Raw genomic sequence first — 21,096 nt, 5'->3', positions numbered from 1 at the left:
GAAATATTTTTGTATGTACACATGTAAATATACATGTACCAGCAGTGTTAAATTTTACGTGCACTTTTGTTAACATATTTGTTCACTGGCCGTACATGTTATTACTTAACTCATTATTGTACAGCACATTGTGGCGTTGACAAATCTGAGCACGTGAATTCTGCACATTTATGGGACACTGTATTTATGGCTGTACTATTGTGGCTGCTGATTTTTTTTAAGGTAGAGTAGATCATTTGCAGCTATCCAAAAAGTAACTGACCAAATTATTGTTATAAACAGGGGTGTGAAATCTCAGCTTTAAAGCTGATTTCAGCTTTTTTTCTTTCGGATTTCAGCTTTTTTCCCTCGCTTGTTGTGTACAAAAGTATAGGAGATTTCCAAAGTTCAGCTTTTTTTTACACCTTTTCCAGCTGTTTTCAGCAATTTTTATCAGTGGTCATCTCACACCCCGGTATAAAGCATACTTGGTTTAAAGATAGTAATGGCACTAAACTCCCTGTGAAATGATTCCTTCTGGCATGCTGTCATTTTGAAGAAAACAATTACAGAAGGTCATTTCCAAAGATGTGTCAAGTGACGCATTTTTGGAAATTTCCGTTAGTAGTTGGTTTGTAATTGGGCGAATCCATGAATGGGTGCGCGCAAGCGTTGACTCGACGCACATGCGCACGCACATGCGCGCACAGTTGCTCTTATTCGTCGGTTCAGTGTGTGACATTGCGTACATGTAGCTGCAATCGGCTGAATGAGAATGTGTTCCGGATACTGATTTCGAGTGCAATTCAAAATTTGATGCGGCAAATTTTGAAATGAAATCGTGATCTTAGAATATTGTTTTCTCGAAATGTACAACATTCACAGAGCTAAAAGTTCATCAGGATTAGTTAAGCACCCGTCTTTAGATTTTGAGCACTTTCGTTGCTTCAAACAAAAAAAATGCACCAGTGACATATGATCTACTCTACCTTTAAATAACCACCACATCGTTACGGTAAAATATGCAGTGTCACATACATTGTACATGTGAGTGAATTTAGAATGTGCTCAGATTTTGTAAAATGGGCTGTGATTTCATGTACATGTACAGTGTTTTGAAGTTAAATTTCTTTTTTGTTTGCGTTAAATTTATTGAAGTAGCTCATCACTTGACCATTGTGTGTGTATATACAACAGTTTCTGACGTTCTGTGTGTTATTTGTTTATTTATTCATTTGCAATGTAAAGCACATTACTTTACTCACAAAGGAGCACATTATTTTATTTACTGTGTTATGTTACCAGAGATGTATGTGTCACTGCAGCTGTGCACTTTGTGCTTCGTATTTATCATTTATTGGAATTCTAATTCATTGATAATTCACTATCATCAGTTTATAAAGATAAGATTTCCCAGCAAAAGATTGTTTAACCCTAACCCCCGGAGACCTTTTGGCTAGGAACCATCCTCAAGCCCGGTTCATACTCGAAGCGAACGCGAATTTGTGACGTCACGGCAAGTATTCGCACTGCGAATTCGTAAAAGTTGAACATATTTCCACGAGGGCAAATTTCACAGCGAACGTGCCATGACGTCAAATTCGCTTCGCATTTGCGTGAAGTATGACCGGGCTTCAATCCTGCAAAATCCTCCAATTGCTACCAAGTAAAAATTGGATTCAGCCTCAATCCTCCAAAATTGTCTGTTATTTCTTGAATTTGTTCAGTGGAGCAGTGACCATTGCCTCAATCCTCCAAAATCTTCCAACAACACTGTTAAAGGGTTGAGGCAGTGCCGATAACATTCGGAAGAAGTGAGGGTGATATCAAGCATAATGCAGGGCTCAATTATGCATGACTGAACATAAACAATGCTGGGTACAACCTACGAACTCGACACAATGCATGCATCCTCCAAAATCAACCGACACTATTTTGCCATTCAACCTTATTCCTCCAAAATCCTCCAAAAGCAACAATCTACCATGTTGTGGTCGGTTCCTATGATTTGATAGCTGTTACTTATACATCTTTGGATGACACATGTGCCATTGAGTTGGTCAAATCAATTATATTATGACAATAATTTTAGAAAAATGACCATGTTTCATAATATTATCAATGTCTTGAGGCAAAATTGAGAAAAGATTGAATTTTAAGTGTTACTTTCGAAATGCAGTTCAGAACTGAAGCAACTACCTAAAAACGTTGTTGATATCACAGAAATTGATATCGCAAAATATTAAATTTGGACCTCCATGAAAACAGGGGTCAATTTCATGGCCCTGCTTACCGTTTGCGGGAAATCCCTGCTTACTGTAGTGCAAAATTTGATGCTAATGGTTAGCATATTTTCACGGGTCATCAAAACAAGGCCCATTTGAATGAGTGTTTAGTAGACAACTTGAGCTAATTTGTTATAGATTGGGGCATAGCGTTCTGCCACCTTATTGATAACCAGAAAAGAAAAGGGCAAACATAGACTTGACTCATGCGCTTACGAAACTACTGACCGTAGAAAAATATCAATTTCAAAAGATGCGCTGCAAATTTGTCGACCATCTCCTAAAAGGCACTAGGAAAGATGAACTCTCTGTGGCAAACTCTTGGTGGTGCACTGCATTGTGATTGGCCCGTATTGTGTGCTAAGCAGAGCCAAAAAATTGGGCCCTTCTAAAAGGTTAGAAGACGGCACACAAACAAAAAAATGGAAGATTCGGTCTCAGCTGAATTCTCAATAATTTCAAAAGATCCCTTTACTTTTTAATGATCCTTCCCGTTCCACTCTGAAAGCTAACCCTGGGCCTACCTGTGTCAATTAACCTTTGACCTTTTTATACCTTTGACCTTTAACCTCTTGCTGCTCAGCTATTAACGCCTCCAGGAGAGGAGGGGATGTGTCTGTATCACAGGCCACACAGCGTAAGTATACCAGGCTAGGGTCAGAGGTCAAAGAGCTGCTAATCACAGATCGCTGTTCAATAGCTTCCCATTGGTTTTTTGGTGAACGGTTACTAACCAAAATTCTGCTAAGCAGAAATAAACGCTGCAAAAAAGAAAGTCCACACTCATTGGAGGGGTCATAATTTTGAATATGATCGTCTAATGATGACGTCATTTGTATGGACTTTTGGGGAATGTTGTTAGCTACAGTTTGATATGCCGTTTGCTATCAAAGACTGTAAATCGTCCAAGATTGACAATGGTTTATGAAAAACGATGCAGTTTGAATATTGCAAATTTAGAGACTACGCAAAGAGAAATTGCTAGGCGTAACCACACATGCCCATAATTGGCGCCTATCGACTGTACAGTGCCGAAAACAAAGTGTGGTAATTCAATTCGCGTGCTCTTGCATGCAAGAGCTGTGTGATCGATATTTCCGGCATTTATTTCAGGCAGTGCCACATTGTCACGCAGCAATTTCTACTCGCGTACTCTTTAAATTTACAACTTTTCAAACTGCATCCTTTTTCATAAACCGCTGTCAGTGTTGGACAATTTACAGTCTTTGATAGCAAGTGGGATATCAAAATGTAGCTAACAACATTCCCCAAAGGTCTATATAAATGACGTTATCATAAGACAATCAGATTCAAAATTATGACCCCTCCAATGAGTGTGGATTTTCTGGGGGTTTTTTGCGGTGTTTATTTGTCATAAAGTCTTAAAAGTACTTGCAAATTGCTTTGTGCCTAGCAGCTCTTTCTCTGCCTTGTGGTGTTCTGACTTTTCTTCTGGAATACCAGTTCAAGATTGTTTTGTCTTTAATGGTGACTGATGTTGCATTCTGTTACACTAAGATTTGGGAATTTCATTATTCACACATATTCCTTAACATGGATAGATGATATAACCTTTAAAAATTAGTGCGGTGGTCTTCATGTGCATAAAACACCAGCATAACACCTGCTGAATTGACCATTATCATGTTGCGGCCATCTTGATTTTTTCCCCATTCAAATCAACGTAACCAAAGCAAGGCTGGAAGGAAAAATAGTCTGGTTCCTTTTTGCACAGAAAACATTATCATTCAGTACTTTTATTGGATACAGGGAACATGACTGAAATGGTGGCAGCATGATAAAGGTTGATCACAATATATCTTCCACATTTTTTTTTATAGCGTACTGCACAGTTTAAGTTAACATCAATGTTTTACCACTGTGTCCGGTGATAATAAAAAGAGTGCAGAACATTAGTTTTTAACCAGGAAAGTTTCATGACACAAAAAGATACAACCAAGAAAGTTACATCATTTATTGACTACATGCTCAAACTAATGAGGGCACTAGCACTGGGTGCATTCAATTAGCTCACCTGGGTCAACTCTGGTGAGCCCTGTGCCGTTCAGTTAGCCCTGACGTCATTCTCGGGGCTCACCCGGGTCAGCCACCACAGACTCTGCTAGTGGAGCAAAGTCAGTGGTGGAAATAGGTCACATGCATGCTTTGTTCATTCCAAGAAACAAACAATGTGGCAGCCAGACAGCGGAAAAGCTCAAGTGAACCAACAGATGAACTTTATTTAAAGTCTAAACATAATTAGTTATTTATGTCATTGCGACTTTAAAGGCTATAATTCCAGCCCGACGTTGTTACTGTTTGAGATTGACGGAAAAGCAGTAGATCTGAAAAGTAAGACTCAGTCCGAAGAAGGGCATTTTGTCAGTGTCTACGGACGTCACGTGAGCATCATGATGGCCAACGTTTGAGCGTTCGATTAGCCTGGCTGCCGTGGCTAACCCGTCTGCCTTTACTTGAGTTGATCCGGGTGAGCTACTCGCATGCACCCACCGAGTATTAGTCAATGGCACTTACACTTCACTGGTCCTCATCCACTGGTCATTCATTTATAATAAGAAATCCAGGCGAGCATACCAGGGAAGACAAGCGTTAGCCTAACAGGAGCTATACAGGCTGGTTCCTGACTCCTCTATGAATGTGCAGGACTTCACAAAGAAAGGGGCAGGAACCAGTCTCAAAGTGCAAGCTCTCGTGCTTGTAGAAGGCTATATTATCTCACTTTTAGGTTGCGCCGAAATTATCTCGCTACGGCTGGCAAAAAATATGTGTCTATGTCAAGTGGCTTTAGCTGGTTCCATAGGCACATGCGTAACTGCAAGCCATTGCCAACTTATCTGGATGTGGCCTGAGAATTTATGCATCAGTTTTGTAGATGGAGTTCATAGTCTTACATACTGTACTGTACAAGTAGAGCTATCCAGATGTCCCTGTCATGTAGACAACAGAACACATCAGTCACCATGAGGGTTTTTACTCACCCTTTTCATGTTACAGTTCATATTACTATATCTCATACATATTCACAAGCGAAAGCAGAATTCTTACTGGTCGATTCCAGCTGTGCCAGCCAACAGTTTTGCTATGTACCAGCACGCTCATGTTGAGTCACACGGGCAGTGCGAAACCTCATACCTATTTGACTATCACACGGACTACCCCTCCGGGTGCGTGTGATAGTCTACTGCGATCTGATACACCGTGCCCTCTGGAGACGTGCACACAATAGGGAACAAAATATTGTATACGTCTCCACAGGGCAATTTCTATAGATGAATACGTCTCCACAAGGTTTTCACGAAATAGATATATGGAGTTTACTCAAAAACTAGGAATTTCCAAGGTGGGTTGATCGTCCCAAATGGAAGAGTTTCAGAAAAGGGATATTAAGTCCAAATTTCAACCAAGGAAATTAATTCTGGTTAAAATAAGAGCATTTTGAAACTTCACTTTCAAACTCGAAAACCTTACTACACGAGAACAAAGAAATGACTCCACAAGGATACAAATTTCAGTATGTCTGCTTGCATATTATTAGTGACCAGTAACAGTGCAATAGTCAGCTACGCTTGCATATTATGGATCAATCATGGAACTATTGCACGGGGTAGTGCGCATGCACAAACATCACCCTAACTAGCTACATGAACAAATGATGGTGCACGCACAGCAGTAGTTTGCCGAGATAACTCATGCGTATTCAACAGACTTTTTGTGAATAGGTATGATGTATAGTAAAACAAATACAACATGATTTACTTCGGGTGGATAGTCGAAACTAGCTCTCTGAGGTATTGGAAGTTGCATGACAAACTAGTTCCCTTGCTTGGGGAACTAGTTTGTCAACTTCCAATACCGAGGGGAGCTAGTATTCAAATAAACCATGGTTTGAGGTTGATGGTCCATATTGGCTCCCTGAGGCATCGAAAGTTGAAAGACTAGTTGCCTCGCAGAAGCTAGTCTGTCAACTTCCAATACCGAGGGGAGCTAACATCGACTATTCACCCAAACTAAGCCATGTTTTACTTGTTTACTATACCTCATACATATTCACAAAAATTTTATGAAGTTACGTATAAGTTTTTTTTGGCAAAATGATGTTGTGCATGTGCCCCGTTTTTTTTTTCATGCGATCTTCGCACGTGCACACTACCCCTGTGTGCTAGTTCCACAATTGCTTCGTAAAGCGCATGCGTAGTAGACTAGCCCACTGGTAACCAGTGCGCTTGTCTACTACGCATGTGTATTTAACCTGTGTGAGGAACCTTGCGTGCGCGCTTGGTAAACAGCAAAACTGGCGTCTGACACTTGATGGTAAATGGACCCAGTGAGAATTCCGCTCTCGATCATGAATATGTATGAGATATAGTAATGTAATATGTAAATATTTGTACACTTGTACATAGTAGAGATCTGGATGATGGTCAAATACATACATTAACACTTGTTATCAACATTGTGGTAATCTCTGGCTAGTAACCATGGAATCATGAGTAGTCAACCTCACTTCCATTTCTGCACACTTTTTTTTATTTAGTATTGCAGCCTTGTTTGCTGGCCACAGATTAATTAGAGTTCCTTGGCCAGAAATCTGTTGGTTGCTTGTTTGTGTATTTTGTATTAATATCTGTACAAAATTTCGACTGTTGATATTGGTGTGTATTTTGTGTGATTTATTCAACTAACAATCATCATTTTTGTGCCGATTCAAAGCATTGGCATTAAAAAGTGATCACGATTATTGATAAACTGAACAGATACAGCTGGAGGAAAAGAAGCTGTGGAGGAACTTTGGAAAAGAGATATTAGTTAAAGATGATATCAAATTCGCTTCTGGTCACTTCAGCTTAAAGCTACAGTCCATCATTTGCAGCTATCCAGAAAGTAACTAACATAATTATTGTTGAAAAACATACTTGGTTGAAAGATAGTAAGGGGACTAAACTCCCTGTGAAATTATTCTTTCTGGCAAGCTGTTAGTTCAAAGAAATCAACGAAAGGCCTTTCCAGCGGTGCGTCTAAAGACACACCGTTGGAAATTTCCATTAGTAGTTCGGTTTTGTTATTCAGTAAAGCGCGCGCAAGCGTTGACACGATGTACATGCGCGCGGTTGCTATAATTTGTCAGTTCGTTGTGCAACATCGCGTAGCTGCAATCGGCTCAGTGAGAACGTGTCTCAGACGCTGAATTCAGGCCCAATTCAAAACATGATTCAGCAACTTTTGATTTGAAATCGAGTTCCTAGAATGTTGTTTTTCTCGAAATATACAGCTGAAGCTGAGCTGAAACTTCATCAGGTTAGTTGTTCAGCACCCTTCTTTAGATTTTTAACACTTATGTTGCTTCAAACGAACAAAATGCACAAATTACAAATGATGGACTGTACCTTTAAATACAATCGCGGGGTACGGTCTAATTTCCATTTACCAATGATGACAATGTATTCATTACTAAATGATATTGTAAACCACATGTAGAGGTAATGTATTACTTCATGTATATATTGGCAGTACGTGTTAGATCTTAAGCGTGTTCTTCTAATTAAGTTGTTGTTGCTCAGTTGCTTGTTAAACTGCTAGAATACCACTAATTCATGCTTGCAAATTACTAAACACATCTGACAACTTCAGTGGATGCATGATGTAACAAACTAATTGAAGATCCATTAACTCTAACAAACTCCCTAGGCATTTTTGCTAGGATGCAACCTCAATCCTGCAAAATCCTCCAACTGCCTCCAAGTAAAAAATTGCATACAGCCTCAATCCTGCAAAATCCTCTGTTACTTCTTAAACATGGTCTTTGAAGGAGCAACCACTGCCTCAATCTTGCAAAGTCCTCCACCAATCACTGTCAATATGTTGAGGCAGAGCCAGTGACATCCTGGAGCAATGTGTAGGATTTCAAGTATAATTGGCCTTAAATTTATGCACGGCTGTAAATGCACTGGTTTGGAGAATTGTTACATTTTTATGGTCTAACAAGTTGAGTAACAACTTCAAAAGAAGTGTACATGCAGAAAAGCATTCTGAAGCTATGAAGAGTTGTGAGGTTTTTTGGTTTGTTGTCAGTTTTGATATTTTCCTAGAGTTTAAAATTTCATCAGTTCCATTGAAGCTTGGTTCAGAGTCTTTTCCACTGATTTGCTGTGATTGACTTGATTTTTTTTTAAGTCCATTCTGAGTTTAATAGTTGCTAAGACAGTCTTTGAAGAATCTTAAAATCAAAATTGTTGTAGTCATATTGTATTCAAGCTAAGTGATTGCATTTACTCATATAAACCATCATCTTGTCTGCACTTTTAAGTAAAAATGTTACTGTATCTTTTAAGTCATAATCACATTACTTCCCGGTTGCTTACTAGTTGATATATTGCCTACTTCTGAAGCAACAGAGCAGTTTATAGATGTCAGAGAATTGTCAGGTCAGGGAACCAGACTAGCTGGCTTGCACCCATTCATGGATGTGTTACCGAATGCAAACAAAATGTGGACTAACTAAATTTGGTAAACTGGGGGCAGTATTTGAAAAAAAATCAGTGTTTTTCCAATGATGTTTTTATTTTTTATTTCATAATAATGTGGTAGTTTTGTTTTTGGATGTTTGTTAATTTTTTATATTTCCTTTAATCCTGTGATTTTTGGGTGACATTTTCCGGCATTAGAGGGGGAGTAACCTGCGATGGACTAGCATCCCATCCAGGGGGAGTAGAAATATTCTCAGTCGTTTCATGCCAAGGAAACCGGAGATAAACGACGGCCTGATTCGCCACATTGGCTAGTGACAGACGTTTAACAGACAGACACTTAATATGACAGTATACAAATATTGAGTGGCTCAACGTGGAATGGGAGGACTTTTCCATTTCACGAGGCGAAGCCGAGTGAACTGGAAAAGTCCAGATTTTACCGAGCGATAATATTCCTCCCATTTCACAATTTAAAGCCACTCAATATTTGTTTTATATAACTGACATATAGATCCTTGTCATTTGATATATTTGAACTTTTATTTCAATAAAAACTGGAGGAAAATGTATTTCTCTCTTCCAAACCACCCCTTCACGAAAATGTTTGAACCCAACGCTGTAGCGCTGGCTCTTTGGAACAATACGCGCAACGCTAAACGCACACACCAGCATGCATTTGCACACAAATACCGCGTCATGGAACAAGAATGATCCTAACTGTTCGATAGTATTTCCCATTCCCCATGGGCGTATGGGACTTTTTGAGCCGCAGTGTGAATGGGAGCAATAACGAATGTCACGTGATGTGAGTTCCACCAATCAAATGACAAGGATCTGTATGTCAGTTATATAATCACTCATGTAGCTCTCACTTGTGCACACATACATGGTAGCGAGTACTTTGTATACATCATATCCCTTCACACCCAACAGATGTACCGTCATCCCAACCAAACTTAACTTCAACTATTTATTACTGACCCATGTTTATTATCACATGGAGTACTTGTACTATACAAGCCAGTAACTGTTTACATCTTGATGGTAGTACTACTACGTATCACGTGTGACTTTGTTACGCTCCAACCAAAGCAGTGGCCCCAACTGTAGTTTGGAAAGTCCCAACTATAGTTTGGGCTGACTAGCGCCCCTTGAATAAAGATATTGACAAATTGGGGAACCGCCAACATAGGGCTGGATACCTCAGTTGGTAGAGCACCGGATGGCAATCCGGAGGTCACAGGTTCAAACCCCCTCCAGTCAATTTTTTTTCTTCAACTTTTTAAAAAATTGTCACAATTCATCAGTTAGTTTCCCTTTGTGGTTCACTTTAAAATAAAAAATGGAAAATATGTAAATTTCCATTCCTTTGAAATGTATGAATATTATAAGACATAATATGGGATGAAACTTTTTGTAATGTGCACTTTTTTAACTGTTTAAGATGTTCCATACTTTTCTTGACAAGTGAGGGCGCTGTTGCTGTGATGTCATTTAAAGTACACAATCTTGAGTTTAAGGGTTTTCTGTTCAAGTCATGACCCTTGACATGCTCATTGGCAACATTTGTGCATGAAGCTTGCTCATTGACTTGACTGTCATGTTCTGACACAAAATGAGTCACCCAAAATCTAAAAATTACTGCAGCAAACAAAACATTTGACAATCTGTCAACTTTTGGTGCTGAAGCAGTTGTGTAACTCTAAAGTTTCTGCCTTGAATGACATCACAGTTTTGCTCATGAATATGCAAATTTGCATTGGTATGAAAACCAAAAAGACACCAAAATACCATTGTAAATAGCAATTTGAAGTTTGAAACTTACATGTAAGTTAAATGGGATGGTGTACTTTTAAGGTGTGTTATATTTGGCCATGGTGTGCATGCAGAGAACAAAGGTCTGGTTTTTGGGCATGTGTCTAAATCTCCCAGCATGCACTGCTTCTGTGACTGATCATTTGTTGACAAAGCATGATCAGTGGCAAAAATCTACTTCCCTGATTTGAAATGACACTCAATGCACTTGCATGTGTCTTGCAAGTTTAAAACTTACTATTTGACTCGTATTGTAAGCAAAAGTGTACTGTAAGCTCCAAGCAAAAACTTATGTCTTGTAAGCCCAAACTTACATCACTTCGTCAATTATGTACCGGTAAATTTTGTATTACAAAAATGTATTTTTGTCTGTGTGTACATGCATGTGTATATATCCTTACTGTTGCAGAATTCTTATTCCTTCAAACCTTTTCTCCCCTTACATTGCAGAAGGCGACAGGGCACTTCCTTCATTACCGCCAGAAAATGAGTAAGTCATGGTCAGAAATTTACTTATTCTAAACATAAAGGGGAACTTCATATACCTGCTAAGCGTTTCTGTATCTGTATGGCTACGTTGCAGAAACTATATTCAGGCATTAACGCAACGGAGTATAGGTACTCAAGGTGCGTGTTACGGGGTGAGTCAATTAAGGAAACCCAAATGGCAGGACCATTTTCTTGAAGTTCTGCATGTAAAATTTTCAAAATCTAGGATATGGAAGCCCAATTTATAAGCGTTCTTTTAGTACAAGAATCATTCAAATCACTCATGTACTTTTTAAGTTACAACATTTTAAGCACAACCACTGTTTTAAAGTTCTAACCCTAACCCACTGGGCCCTTTTTGCTAGGAACCATCCTCAATCCTTCCAAATCATCCTCTGTATGTTCAAATGAAGGATACCCACTGCCTCAATCCTTCAAAATCCTCCAACAGCCTTGTCTCTCAAAATCCTCCTCTTCTTTGAACACCATTCAGCCTCAATCCTCCAAAATGAACCGATACTGCATGTCCATGTGCCCTCAATCCTCCAAAATCACCCAGAGGACTTTTGAGGATTGAGGAAGATTATTATTATTTTTTTTAAGTACATGAAATTTGCCCATAGCAGACTTTTCAACATGTGTGCAGCCCTACCTGTGCATTTATCCCGTGCAATGCACTATTATAGAAACAATTTATATTACAAAGACCTATCACTTGAGTGTGGCTTCCGAGATGCAGCCCCGAGTGGTTGATACAGGTCACATCCTGTGGTGTATTAATGGGTCATAATGCCTTGATTTCCCTGACGTTCGCTTTTCCCATCTGAATGTTGAGTTGTCATGGAAGTAGCCATTGCCTGCATATCTATGTAAAGAGGAAATTGGGCCAGTCATATCACAACACTGCTCATGCAGGATGCTGTCAATCACCAACCAATGCATTGTTTTCCACACCCTTTCATACATGTAGTTCTGTACAACTGTGCATTAGTGACGTATTGGGTCTAATATAGCACAGAATAACACTGCAACAGACCTAATACATAATGACGTCATGCTTTGTTTACATGTGTGATTCATTCAATCGTCCCCACCTGGCTCCCATAGGAAAGAGCACTTGTAAACAAATTGTGATGTCGCTATGTCGTAGGTCTATTATTTGGAGGAAAACAATCGAGTTAAATGCTTTTTCGTTCAAGTTTTTTTTTCATTGAATTGTATTTTTTTGGGGGGCCCTTTTTTGTGTCATTTTTATCGTGGGCATTTAATTGTGTTTCTGGCTGAATTTGTTGTTTTTACTTCACGATTATAATTCTTTGTTGAACTTGTTTGCAAACAAAATTGGAAATGTTTCTCAGTCCCAGATTCATGTCTTTTCAACATTTTTGCAATGACTGACCTTCATTGAGATGATATATGAAGAAGAAAGTGGCGTCAGGTTGCAACATTCTTTCCAGGGTTTTCCTGATTTCAGGATTTTTAAATTTGAAATCTAAAATTTGTGAGATTTACCATCAAGGTCTCTGTACATAGAGATTTATATAGAACATAAGAAATATCTATTTTAAGTGGTGCCTTTAGACAAATACCAGCCTATACCATATACCCTATGATGCTCTGGGGCCCTCTTTTCTTTTGGTATCGTCCAAATGATAACAAACATTCAATAAATGCGTTGTTCAAAAACAAAACAAGAGGAAATGCCAAGCTTAACCAGATTTTATAAAGTGTTTTTCAATTTCTAATGACATATGAGTGAAGTGCAAAACAATTCAATCAGATGATCTGAGAAAAAGTTGCATGCTTGTTGAAAGTAGTTTAAAAAGTGGTTTTATGTGCATTAGCAACAGAATTCAGATATGACACCCACAAGATTGTGCATAGGTTCTCTCAAAATGCATGGTAAATTAATTTAAAAATGTGTCACTCTTCAAGTGAAGCCCTGGAGCTTTTGTCACGATTGTTTAAATGGATGACACTTTTATTTCATCGCCTAATGGTTCAACAATTGGAGATAGAGTAAACCTCTCATCGTCACTGTTCTTGCATTGTGACTGCATTGACAGGTCAAACATTTATAAACTAATTGCTATAGTAAACATCAGCGTGTGCCATCACTGGGAATAAGACAGGAACAACTCCATCAAATAACCCTGGATCTTTTCACCGAGGCTTAAAGAAACATTGGTCATTTGACGGAGGTAAATCAAAAAAGGAAAGAAAGATGTTAGGACCGTCATGAGCATCTCCTTATCAAATCTGTTTGGAGACAAATTGCTTGGAGACAAAGTTGATACTGTACCTCACTCCTACGTGTCTGGCGCAGAAAGTGAATTGTGTTTGCATGAATAAAAGGCACAATTGATAACTGGTGTCTACACTGTGCGGAAACATTACACTTCATTCAAGCAGGACCCACTCCTGAAAACAAAGATGCTTGAGTACTTTATGTAACCTGCTCAGAATGACAAGCAGCACAAGGGGCCCGAGACGGCAATTTGTAAACAGCTACATTAATAGCCAACAGATGTTCGGCAGATTCAGCACATACATGTAATATTTTTGTCAGCAGTTTTGCTACAGCTTTTAATTGAAAAAACTATAGCAGTTGGACAATTAGCAAACAGTGTGGCCAACATGTGTCATAGCCTGAGACTTTGCTGAATCCTGGAAGAGAATTTGTTCTACTTAAAGACGAGCGATGAGATCACCTTAACACGAGTTGGTATTTAATGACAAATTCTACAGTTCACTAGCACTTTTGTGTGTGTGTTTCGCACAAAATATTGCACGCTTATCTTCAGAGCAAATCATCTCTTGTTTTTGGTCATCATGGAAACTACACAGTCATCTTATGAAGGAATAATTGTCACTTCAAACTCAACAGAAGAAAATGTTGAGAAGGAACTCGCATCAGCAACTGTGTTGATTTTGATAAAGGTTTTGGCAGTACTTGCAATCTTTCTGTGCATCTTACTGAATCCACTGATGCTTGTCACCTTACGTCGTGTCACCAGCATCCAGCCAACAACCAAAATATTCATGGCTTCTCTCACCCTGTCTGATCTGTGCAACAGTTTATGCGGGATCCTTCCTTTAACAGAATTGTTTGCTGGATCATGGTTGCTGGGGGATTTTCTCTGTGTGGTGTATGGTGTGACTATTTACTTATTTAATGGACTGGGCATTATTTCTCTTTTAATTCTGACTGTGGATCGTTATATTGCCATTTCACATGCTCTGCAATACCCTTCAATCATGACTGTGTTCAGATCAAAGATAATTGTGTTTAGCACATGGGCTACAATGAGCATTCTCTGCATTTTGGTATTTGGGATTGATGGGAGTCGTATTGTCTCACCTTATTGGCCATTTTGCATTGGCCATTTTGACTGGAGACTATATCTATTTTTTACACTTCTGGTTATTACAATTCTATCAATATTCATCCTGTATGCATGCATCGCCCGGATAGCTCGCAATCAAGCCAGACGCATTGCTGCTGAAAACCAAGCAGGCAATGGTCAAGGTGGGCAGAGAATAAACACTAGATCAACCACCACCATCATCATCATAACAGGGACATTAATCATCACCTGGATTCCTACAGTAATCAGGTTGCTGATACCACAAAACACACAGACGCTGTACCTGGCAGGCATGTTCATGAATGTTCTGCTGCTGTGCAATGGCTGGCTGAATGTTATGATTTACTACCTGAGGAATAGGGATCTTCGTCAGGCAATACGTACTTTACTATCTGACTGGCATAGAAGTCTGCAACAAAGATTCTTGCATTAAGCAGTAAGAATATGCGCAAGACAAAACCATTTGGTTGGATGCTAAGAGCAAAAGAAAAAAAAACACATGTTATTCCCTTTGCGTCCTCTGCTAGTACCATAAAAACAAATTGCCAATGTTTTCTGAAAGAATAGAAGGAAAAATGGATACACGACATCTGCTTTGCATTTGAGTTTCAACAGAAACAATTCACTCCATCAAGGAACTGCACTAAAAGCAACGTTTTGGTGGTTTTTTCATTTCCTCCCATCTCACTCCTGCATACGGTATATGGGTGCACCATTAGGGTTGTACACAACTGACACACAATGATGACGTAATACATAGAACTGATATTGTCCATTTGGGTTTTGACCTCAAATATGCCTGTGGTCAGTGCTGTCATAACTTGCCCACTGGGGCTCAGAAATCTTGTGAGTCATACAGAATCCATTTCCAAAAAAACCCTGGCCCATTTGCCATAAGTCATGTCCCCTCTAGTCTGACACCCCTTGGGAAAGCCCCTTTGAAGCAAGGTGTGACATCCTACCTTCTGAATCACGGACGAGTTTAGTTTGAAGGCCAACGGGTGGTGACAAAGATTGTAGTCACTGAATACCGGTCACCAAATACTGGGTTTTCCTGGCAGGAACTACCACTGTGTGTCGAAAAAATTGCTTTCAAAATATCTCTGGAATACAAACTAGTCATTTAATCCTGTGTATCCCCGAAACCCTGCTGTGTTTGTGTATTCATGTCAAAAACCTGAGTCAACATAACGTCCTTTGGAGAAAAATCCTTGTGGTGTGTTTCGTCCGCTTTGCCGTGTACTTTTTTTCGGAAGCGATATGGCTTGGGTCGTGGTGGATATCTTTGATGTGGATTTGAGCTGCGTGTTTGAGGACATGGACTGGATCATGGTAGACGTAGTGGAATTCGATGTGAATTTGTCAGGTCAGGAGGAAAAACTTGCAACATTAGAAAGGGAGCCGAGCGGGTTATTGTCGGGGTAAGTAGAGTACCTTCCACTGTCGGCTGGGGTTTTGGAAGTGTTATTCTTCAGTGACAAGATTGTGAATTCATTTGCAATAACACAGTGCAGTATTCTTACTGCATTTTAAGATTGAACAGCGTTCATGGACCCTTTTACGGATAGATCGGAAGTGTACAGTTACGAAAAATTTCTGCTTCGGCCTGAACAAGGTTGAACAAACTCATCAAGGAAATAGCACGGTAATTTTAGCAATAAAAGTTAGCGAAAGTCGTGTTCATTCCATTTGTGTATCCAATTTATTCAAAACCCAGGATAAAAGATCGCGAGTGCGATAGCAAATTTTCCGCAACGTGCGCGGTCACTTGACTACTTTTTGCGATCAATTTTTCCTTTTCGGCTTGGTGTCGTTGTTAAAGAAGCCATGGGACTGTTAATGCTGTGGAATCGTCATGGATCGCTGGTCGTGGGTGACATGAGAATGGTTGCCATTATTTGCGATGCCGCTTGTTTTACGAGAATCACATGATATCTCAGTTTAATAATAATAATTATATCGGAGTCTTATATAGCGCACGTATCTACCAACAATTAGGTACTCAAGGCGCTGGAGATATGTCTATTATTAAAGAAAGGTAAATAAAGTTTATGAGAAATATGAGACCCATTATGTAGCACCTTATAAGGGTTTACAAGGTGCTGCGGCGCATATTGCAGCCACTGCCAGAAACACCGGGGCAAACCCCTTCTCTTAGCGATAAGTGTTACTGGGTTCTTTAACGTGCATTACTCAACACACGGGACCTACGGCTTTAAGTCCCATCCGAAGGACGAAGCAATAATGGTAAAGTGCCTTGCTCAAGAGCACAAGCACCATGTTCCCACGGTCAGGATTCGAACCCATGTACCACGGCACACGAGTCAAACGCCGTAACCATTGGACCACAGCACCCCACTTGTGACCTGGGCATTATTGTTCTGCTTGATGGTGACGGTTCCGGAGCAGCGCCAACAAATCACAGGTCCACCTAAGGCCGGCTTACGAGATTCTATCTTCAATCTGACCGAATACCTTACAAGAAATGATGACATGTTTTTTATGCTCTCATTCAATAGTGTGCTTGTTTTATGCTTGTCTTTCCAGCCAAGAAACTGTGGAGAACTACACTGAAGTCAAAGTCAGTACAAGCAGGAGGAAACACATAACGCAGTCAGGTAAATGGCAATGTAAAGTCATTCTTTCATTGGAGTTTATATACAGGAGTTGATCTTTTCGGTCGAAATAGTGAGGTGTCAGGAAACGGCCGGCAAATTTTGGTCCAGAAGACCTCCTTTTGGGGTGAACTTAAACTTTGATTAGTATACACAGATGATATAGAAGTACTGCATGCCACATCTTGCGAGGTTTAACAGTCATAATAATGATGATAATAAACATTTCTAAAGCGTGCATCGATGTGAAACCCCATGAGCTGACATGTTTAAAACAAAGAAAGGAAAGCCATGAATCAATAGACTTTAAGAACAGTTTTTAAATGATCACATGTCCCTGATGCCAACTAAATATAAAATCAGGTTTCAACTTTATGAAACTTAACCTACAGTAGTTCACTACTGGGTGAGTCAAAAAGAAAGTGACTGAATTAGAAAAAAAAAAATTTTGAAAATATGTGGCTCTCTCTATTTCAGAAAAATAACACGGGGATTAAAGAACGTGTTGTTGTTTGGTAACTGTTAAATTTTCACGTAATTTGCTTACTCTATTCCCAAGTTATGTCTATTTTAATAAAAAGATCACAAAATTTGGCTGTCCACCACTGATCATTTACCGTTCTGATCAATACCCATTAAATACAATGAAACATGGACGTTTTCCCACCTCCATGAATGAACGAAAACTTGCAAAGGAAACCAGACAGAAATCACCACCAATATTTCAGGAAAAAAAATAGTTGACTTATTCCTCATATTCAAAACACAAAAAATCTGACAGTAAAAATATCATTTCAGTCTTGACTCAAATGATTCCAATTTCATTTGTATTTGAATGCCTGTGTGTAATAAATCAGTTTTTTTATGAGGCGGGGCGAAATTGACTTGTGCAACTGGTGGACAATCACATTTTAGCAAGAATTGCATATCAGTCACTGGTTCCAACCACTCTTTTTTCCCTGGTCTCCAGCCCTATCGGATGACTATGCAGAGATAATAGAAGACGATGACTATGCCTTACCTGCCGCCAAAGACTATGAGATTCCTCGGGACCAGGTCTCTTTAATCGCTACCATAGGCGAGGGACAGTTTGGCGATGTGCATAAAGGTGCCTTTAAAGATGAGGTGAGGGAGGATGCGTCCTGACTTGTGATTGACTTGAGATTGACTTGTGATTGACTTGGGATGGAATTGTGATTGACTTGCGGTTGACTTGCAGTTTGATTTGATTTGATTTTGACTAGCAGTTGACTTGCGAATGACTCGTGATTGACTTGAGATTGACTTGAGATTGACTTGAGATCGACTTGAGATTGACTTGAGATTGACTTGAGATTGACTTGCGATTGACTTGCAGTTGACTTGCAGTTGACTTGCGAATGACGCGTGATTGACTTGCGATTGACTTGAGATTGACGTGTGATTGACTTGGATTGACATGTGATTGACTTGAGATTGACTTGTGATTGACTTTTGATTGCTTGAGATTGACGTGTGATTGACTTGAGATTGACTTGTGATTGACTTGAGATTGACTTGAGATTGACTTGTGATTGACTTGTGATTGACTTGCGGTTGACCTGCGATTGACCTGTGATTGACCTGCAACCTTACTTTCTAATTTTATTAGCCCATTTGTTGCATATAGTACTACATTAGCAGTAATTGTTAAATTGGACTGTTCAAATTCATGTGATGTAGCCAAAATCAGGCAACAAGTCAAAATGAGTTTTACACCAGTGTGATTGTACCGTAAGGGGTCCAAATCTGCTTTTCCCATCCAAAATTGAGCTATTTGTTGTGATGCAATTTAGGAAACCTGTGGGATTTCATCAAATTTAGTAACAGTTAGAGTTAATTTAACTATGTTTACTTGTCATGCTTGTACAAGTTTGTGTTCTTTAAAGGGAATATACAACATTTGCAAACATCGAAAAATAAAACTACCACGTTTTTACGAAATACCTTACTAGGATGTTGGTAAATGACAATCTCAAGCATCTTGTAAAATTATGGCACCTGGTGTGAAGTCATTTTCGAGAAAATTGTATTTTTGTATACATTTCCAACGGTTGTCGGCCGACCAGCGTTGGAAAAACCTAACTATTTTCAACTACTGCTCCAAATTTACCATTTTTTCAGTCCAAATTTTGTTTGCTATTGGTTTCATGTTCATGAACGGGTGCAGGCCAGCTAGACTGGTTCCCTTGCCTTACAATTTTCCATCATCTATAAATTGATCCATTTGATCTTTTGTGGTGTCAGGGAACCAGACTTCTTGAACATTTTTGTTTTTCTTGGTTTTTCTAACCTTTTCGAACACAAAACTTCACAAATGTCAGTGTAACAATATTTGATTTATTATACTAACCCCTTGAATAGTTCATTACCGAAAATTACAGCAAAAGCCAATGATGTACATTCCCTTTAATGGTTAACACTACATTGTGTCAAATTATTTTCAGGATGGTAACCCAATTGAAGTTGCCATCAAAACATGTAAAGTGGAGAGTACAGAAACGCTTGGAGAAAAGTTCCTTGAGGAAGCATGTAAGTATGAGGAAATAAACAAGAACAATTTTTTTAGGAACAAACTAAAAGCCCTCTCTGTCAGGCCATGGGATAAGTTTTTAAGCAGCAATTTGATATCAGCACAATTTGGTCTCTACCCTCACCGACACCCATTTATACACCTGGTTGGAGAAATGCAATTGAAGTAAAGTGCCTTGCCCAAGAACACAAACACCATGTTCCCATTGGAGTTGGAACCCACCTGCCATCACACATGATTAGTTGATCCTTTTTTCAAATTTGGGTTCTGTTTAAAGTTCGGGAAAGTTTCGGAAGGGATTTTGAATTGCTTTTCCACGCTTGAATGTGCAAATGTCACATTCTTACAATGTACTGGCCAGTAATGTATACATGCCGTTTTCATTCTGTTCTAATTGAGATTATTTGTTTGGATGTTACTTCTGTTTTTGTAACTTTTTACAAATCTTCCTTTTCTTTGTTCAGATATCATGAAGCAGTTTGATCATCCTCACATTATCAAGCTGATTGGTGTGTGTACAGAGCCTCCTATCTGGATTGTGATGGAGCTGGCACCATTCGGAGAGGTACGTTCAACAAGCATTCCGGTCAAAGATACTATGACAGAAACGTGCCTTGAAGATTATTCTTGGGGTCGAGTATTTGTCATACACCCAAGCTTTATCGCATTTCAGCTTAGATTCTTTGGCAAACAGACGTAATCAAATATCATTATCCTTTTTCAACAAAACCCTTAAACACACTGATCTTTTTCGTGAATTCTTTCCGCCTCAACATACTAGAATGCTGCGGAATAAACCATCCATCCCTGAAATCCGTTGCCGAACAAAACGTTATTATACCAGTGCGCTTCCTACCTTAATCAGATTGCATAACCAATAATAATAATTTTAATTTTTCGATATGTAAATTGTAATGGACATGTTTTTAACAGTATGCTTTGCACACGTGAACTGTAAAAGTCATTGTTCGTGTTTTAATGGTTTTTTGTTTGTGTGTGTAAATTGTAATGGTGATTGTTGTCAAATAATTTGTTGATTTGGTGTTAAATAATTTATTATTTTGTTAAATCCATTGCAATTCAGTTTTTAACTGCGATAATGGATTGAAATAAACCAATATGAATGAATGAATGAATGAAAGAGTTCAGCCCCATATCTGCAAATATCAAACACGTTTTAGTTGATGTTGCTGAATTCAAGTACTGGCGCCAATTTTAAAATGCTGCTAATGTGTAATTTTTTTTTTCAATCAGATGCGAACATTTCTCCAGGAACATCTCTCTGAACTGTGTCTGTCCAACCTCATCTTATACTGTTATCAACTCAGTACTGCACTCTCGTATCTGGAGAGCAAGAAATTTGTACACAGGTAAGGTATATCAACGGTCAGTATTTGTCATAATGGTCAAAAGATTCAAAAACAAAAAATTCACAACTATCTGCATATTTTTGTTTGTAATAAAAAATATATACAGTATGTCCCCAAAAACTGTCCGTCTGACTAT

At 39.0% G+C, this 21,096-nt stretch overlaps 1 protein-coding gene across 6 annotated transcripts in view; it reads left to right on the top strand.

Annotated features, from left to right (window-relative positions):
• LOC119728605 (focal adhesion kinase 1-like) overlaps positions 1-21,096 on the top strand; it is an 80,463-nt gene that overhangs the window by 45,288 nt on the left and 14,079 nt on the right. For 4 of the 6 annotated variants that reach the window (XM_038200901.1, XM_038200902.1, XM_038200903.1 and 1 more), the window contains 7 exons: positions 2,848-2,901; positions 11,018-11,057; positions 16,972-17,042; positions 18,010-18,164; positions 19,505-19,589; positions 20,055-20,155; positions 20,845-20,960. In XM_038200901.1, the coding sequence (XP_038056829.1) occupies positions 2,848-2,901; positions 11,018-11,057; positions 16,972-17,042; positions 18,010-18,164; positions 19,505-19,589; positions 20,055-20,155; positions 20,845-20,960 (622 nt within the window). The remainder of the gene's footprint in view (positions 1-2,847; positions 2,902-11,017; positions 11,058-16,971; positions 17,043-18,009; positions 18,165-19,504; positions 19,590-20,054; positions 20,156-20,844; positions 20,961-21,096) is intronic. The other 2 variants (XM_038200905.1, XM_038200904.1) reach the window with 1 other exon arrangement.

The sequence above is a fragment of the Patiria miniata genome, unplaced genomic scaffold (assembly GCF_015706575.1).
Source record: "Patiria miniata isolate m_02_andy unplaced genomic scaffold, ASM1570657v1 HiC_scaffold_20, whole genome shotgun sequence".
In the NCBI taxonomy this organism is placed as follows: Eukaryota; Metazoa; Echinodermata; class Asteroidea; order Valvatida; family Asterinidae; genus Patiria; species Patiria miniata.
This window is presented reverse-complemented; position numbering and strand designations above follow the sequence as displayed.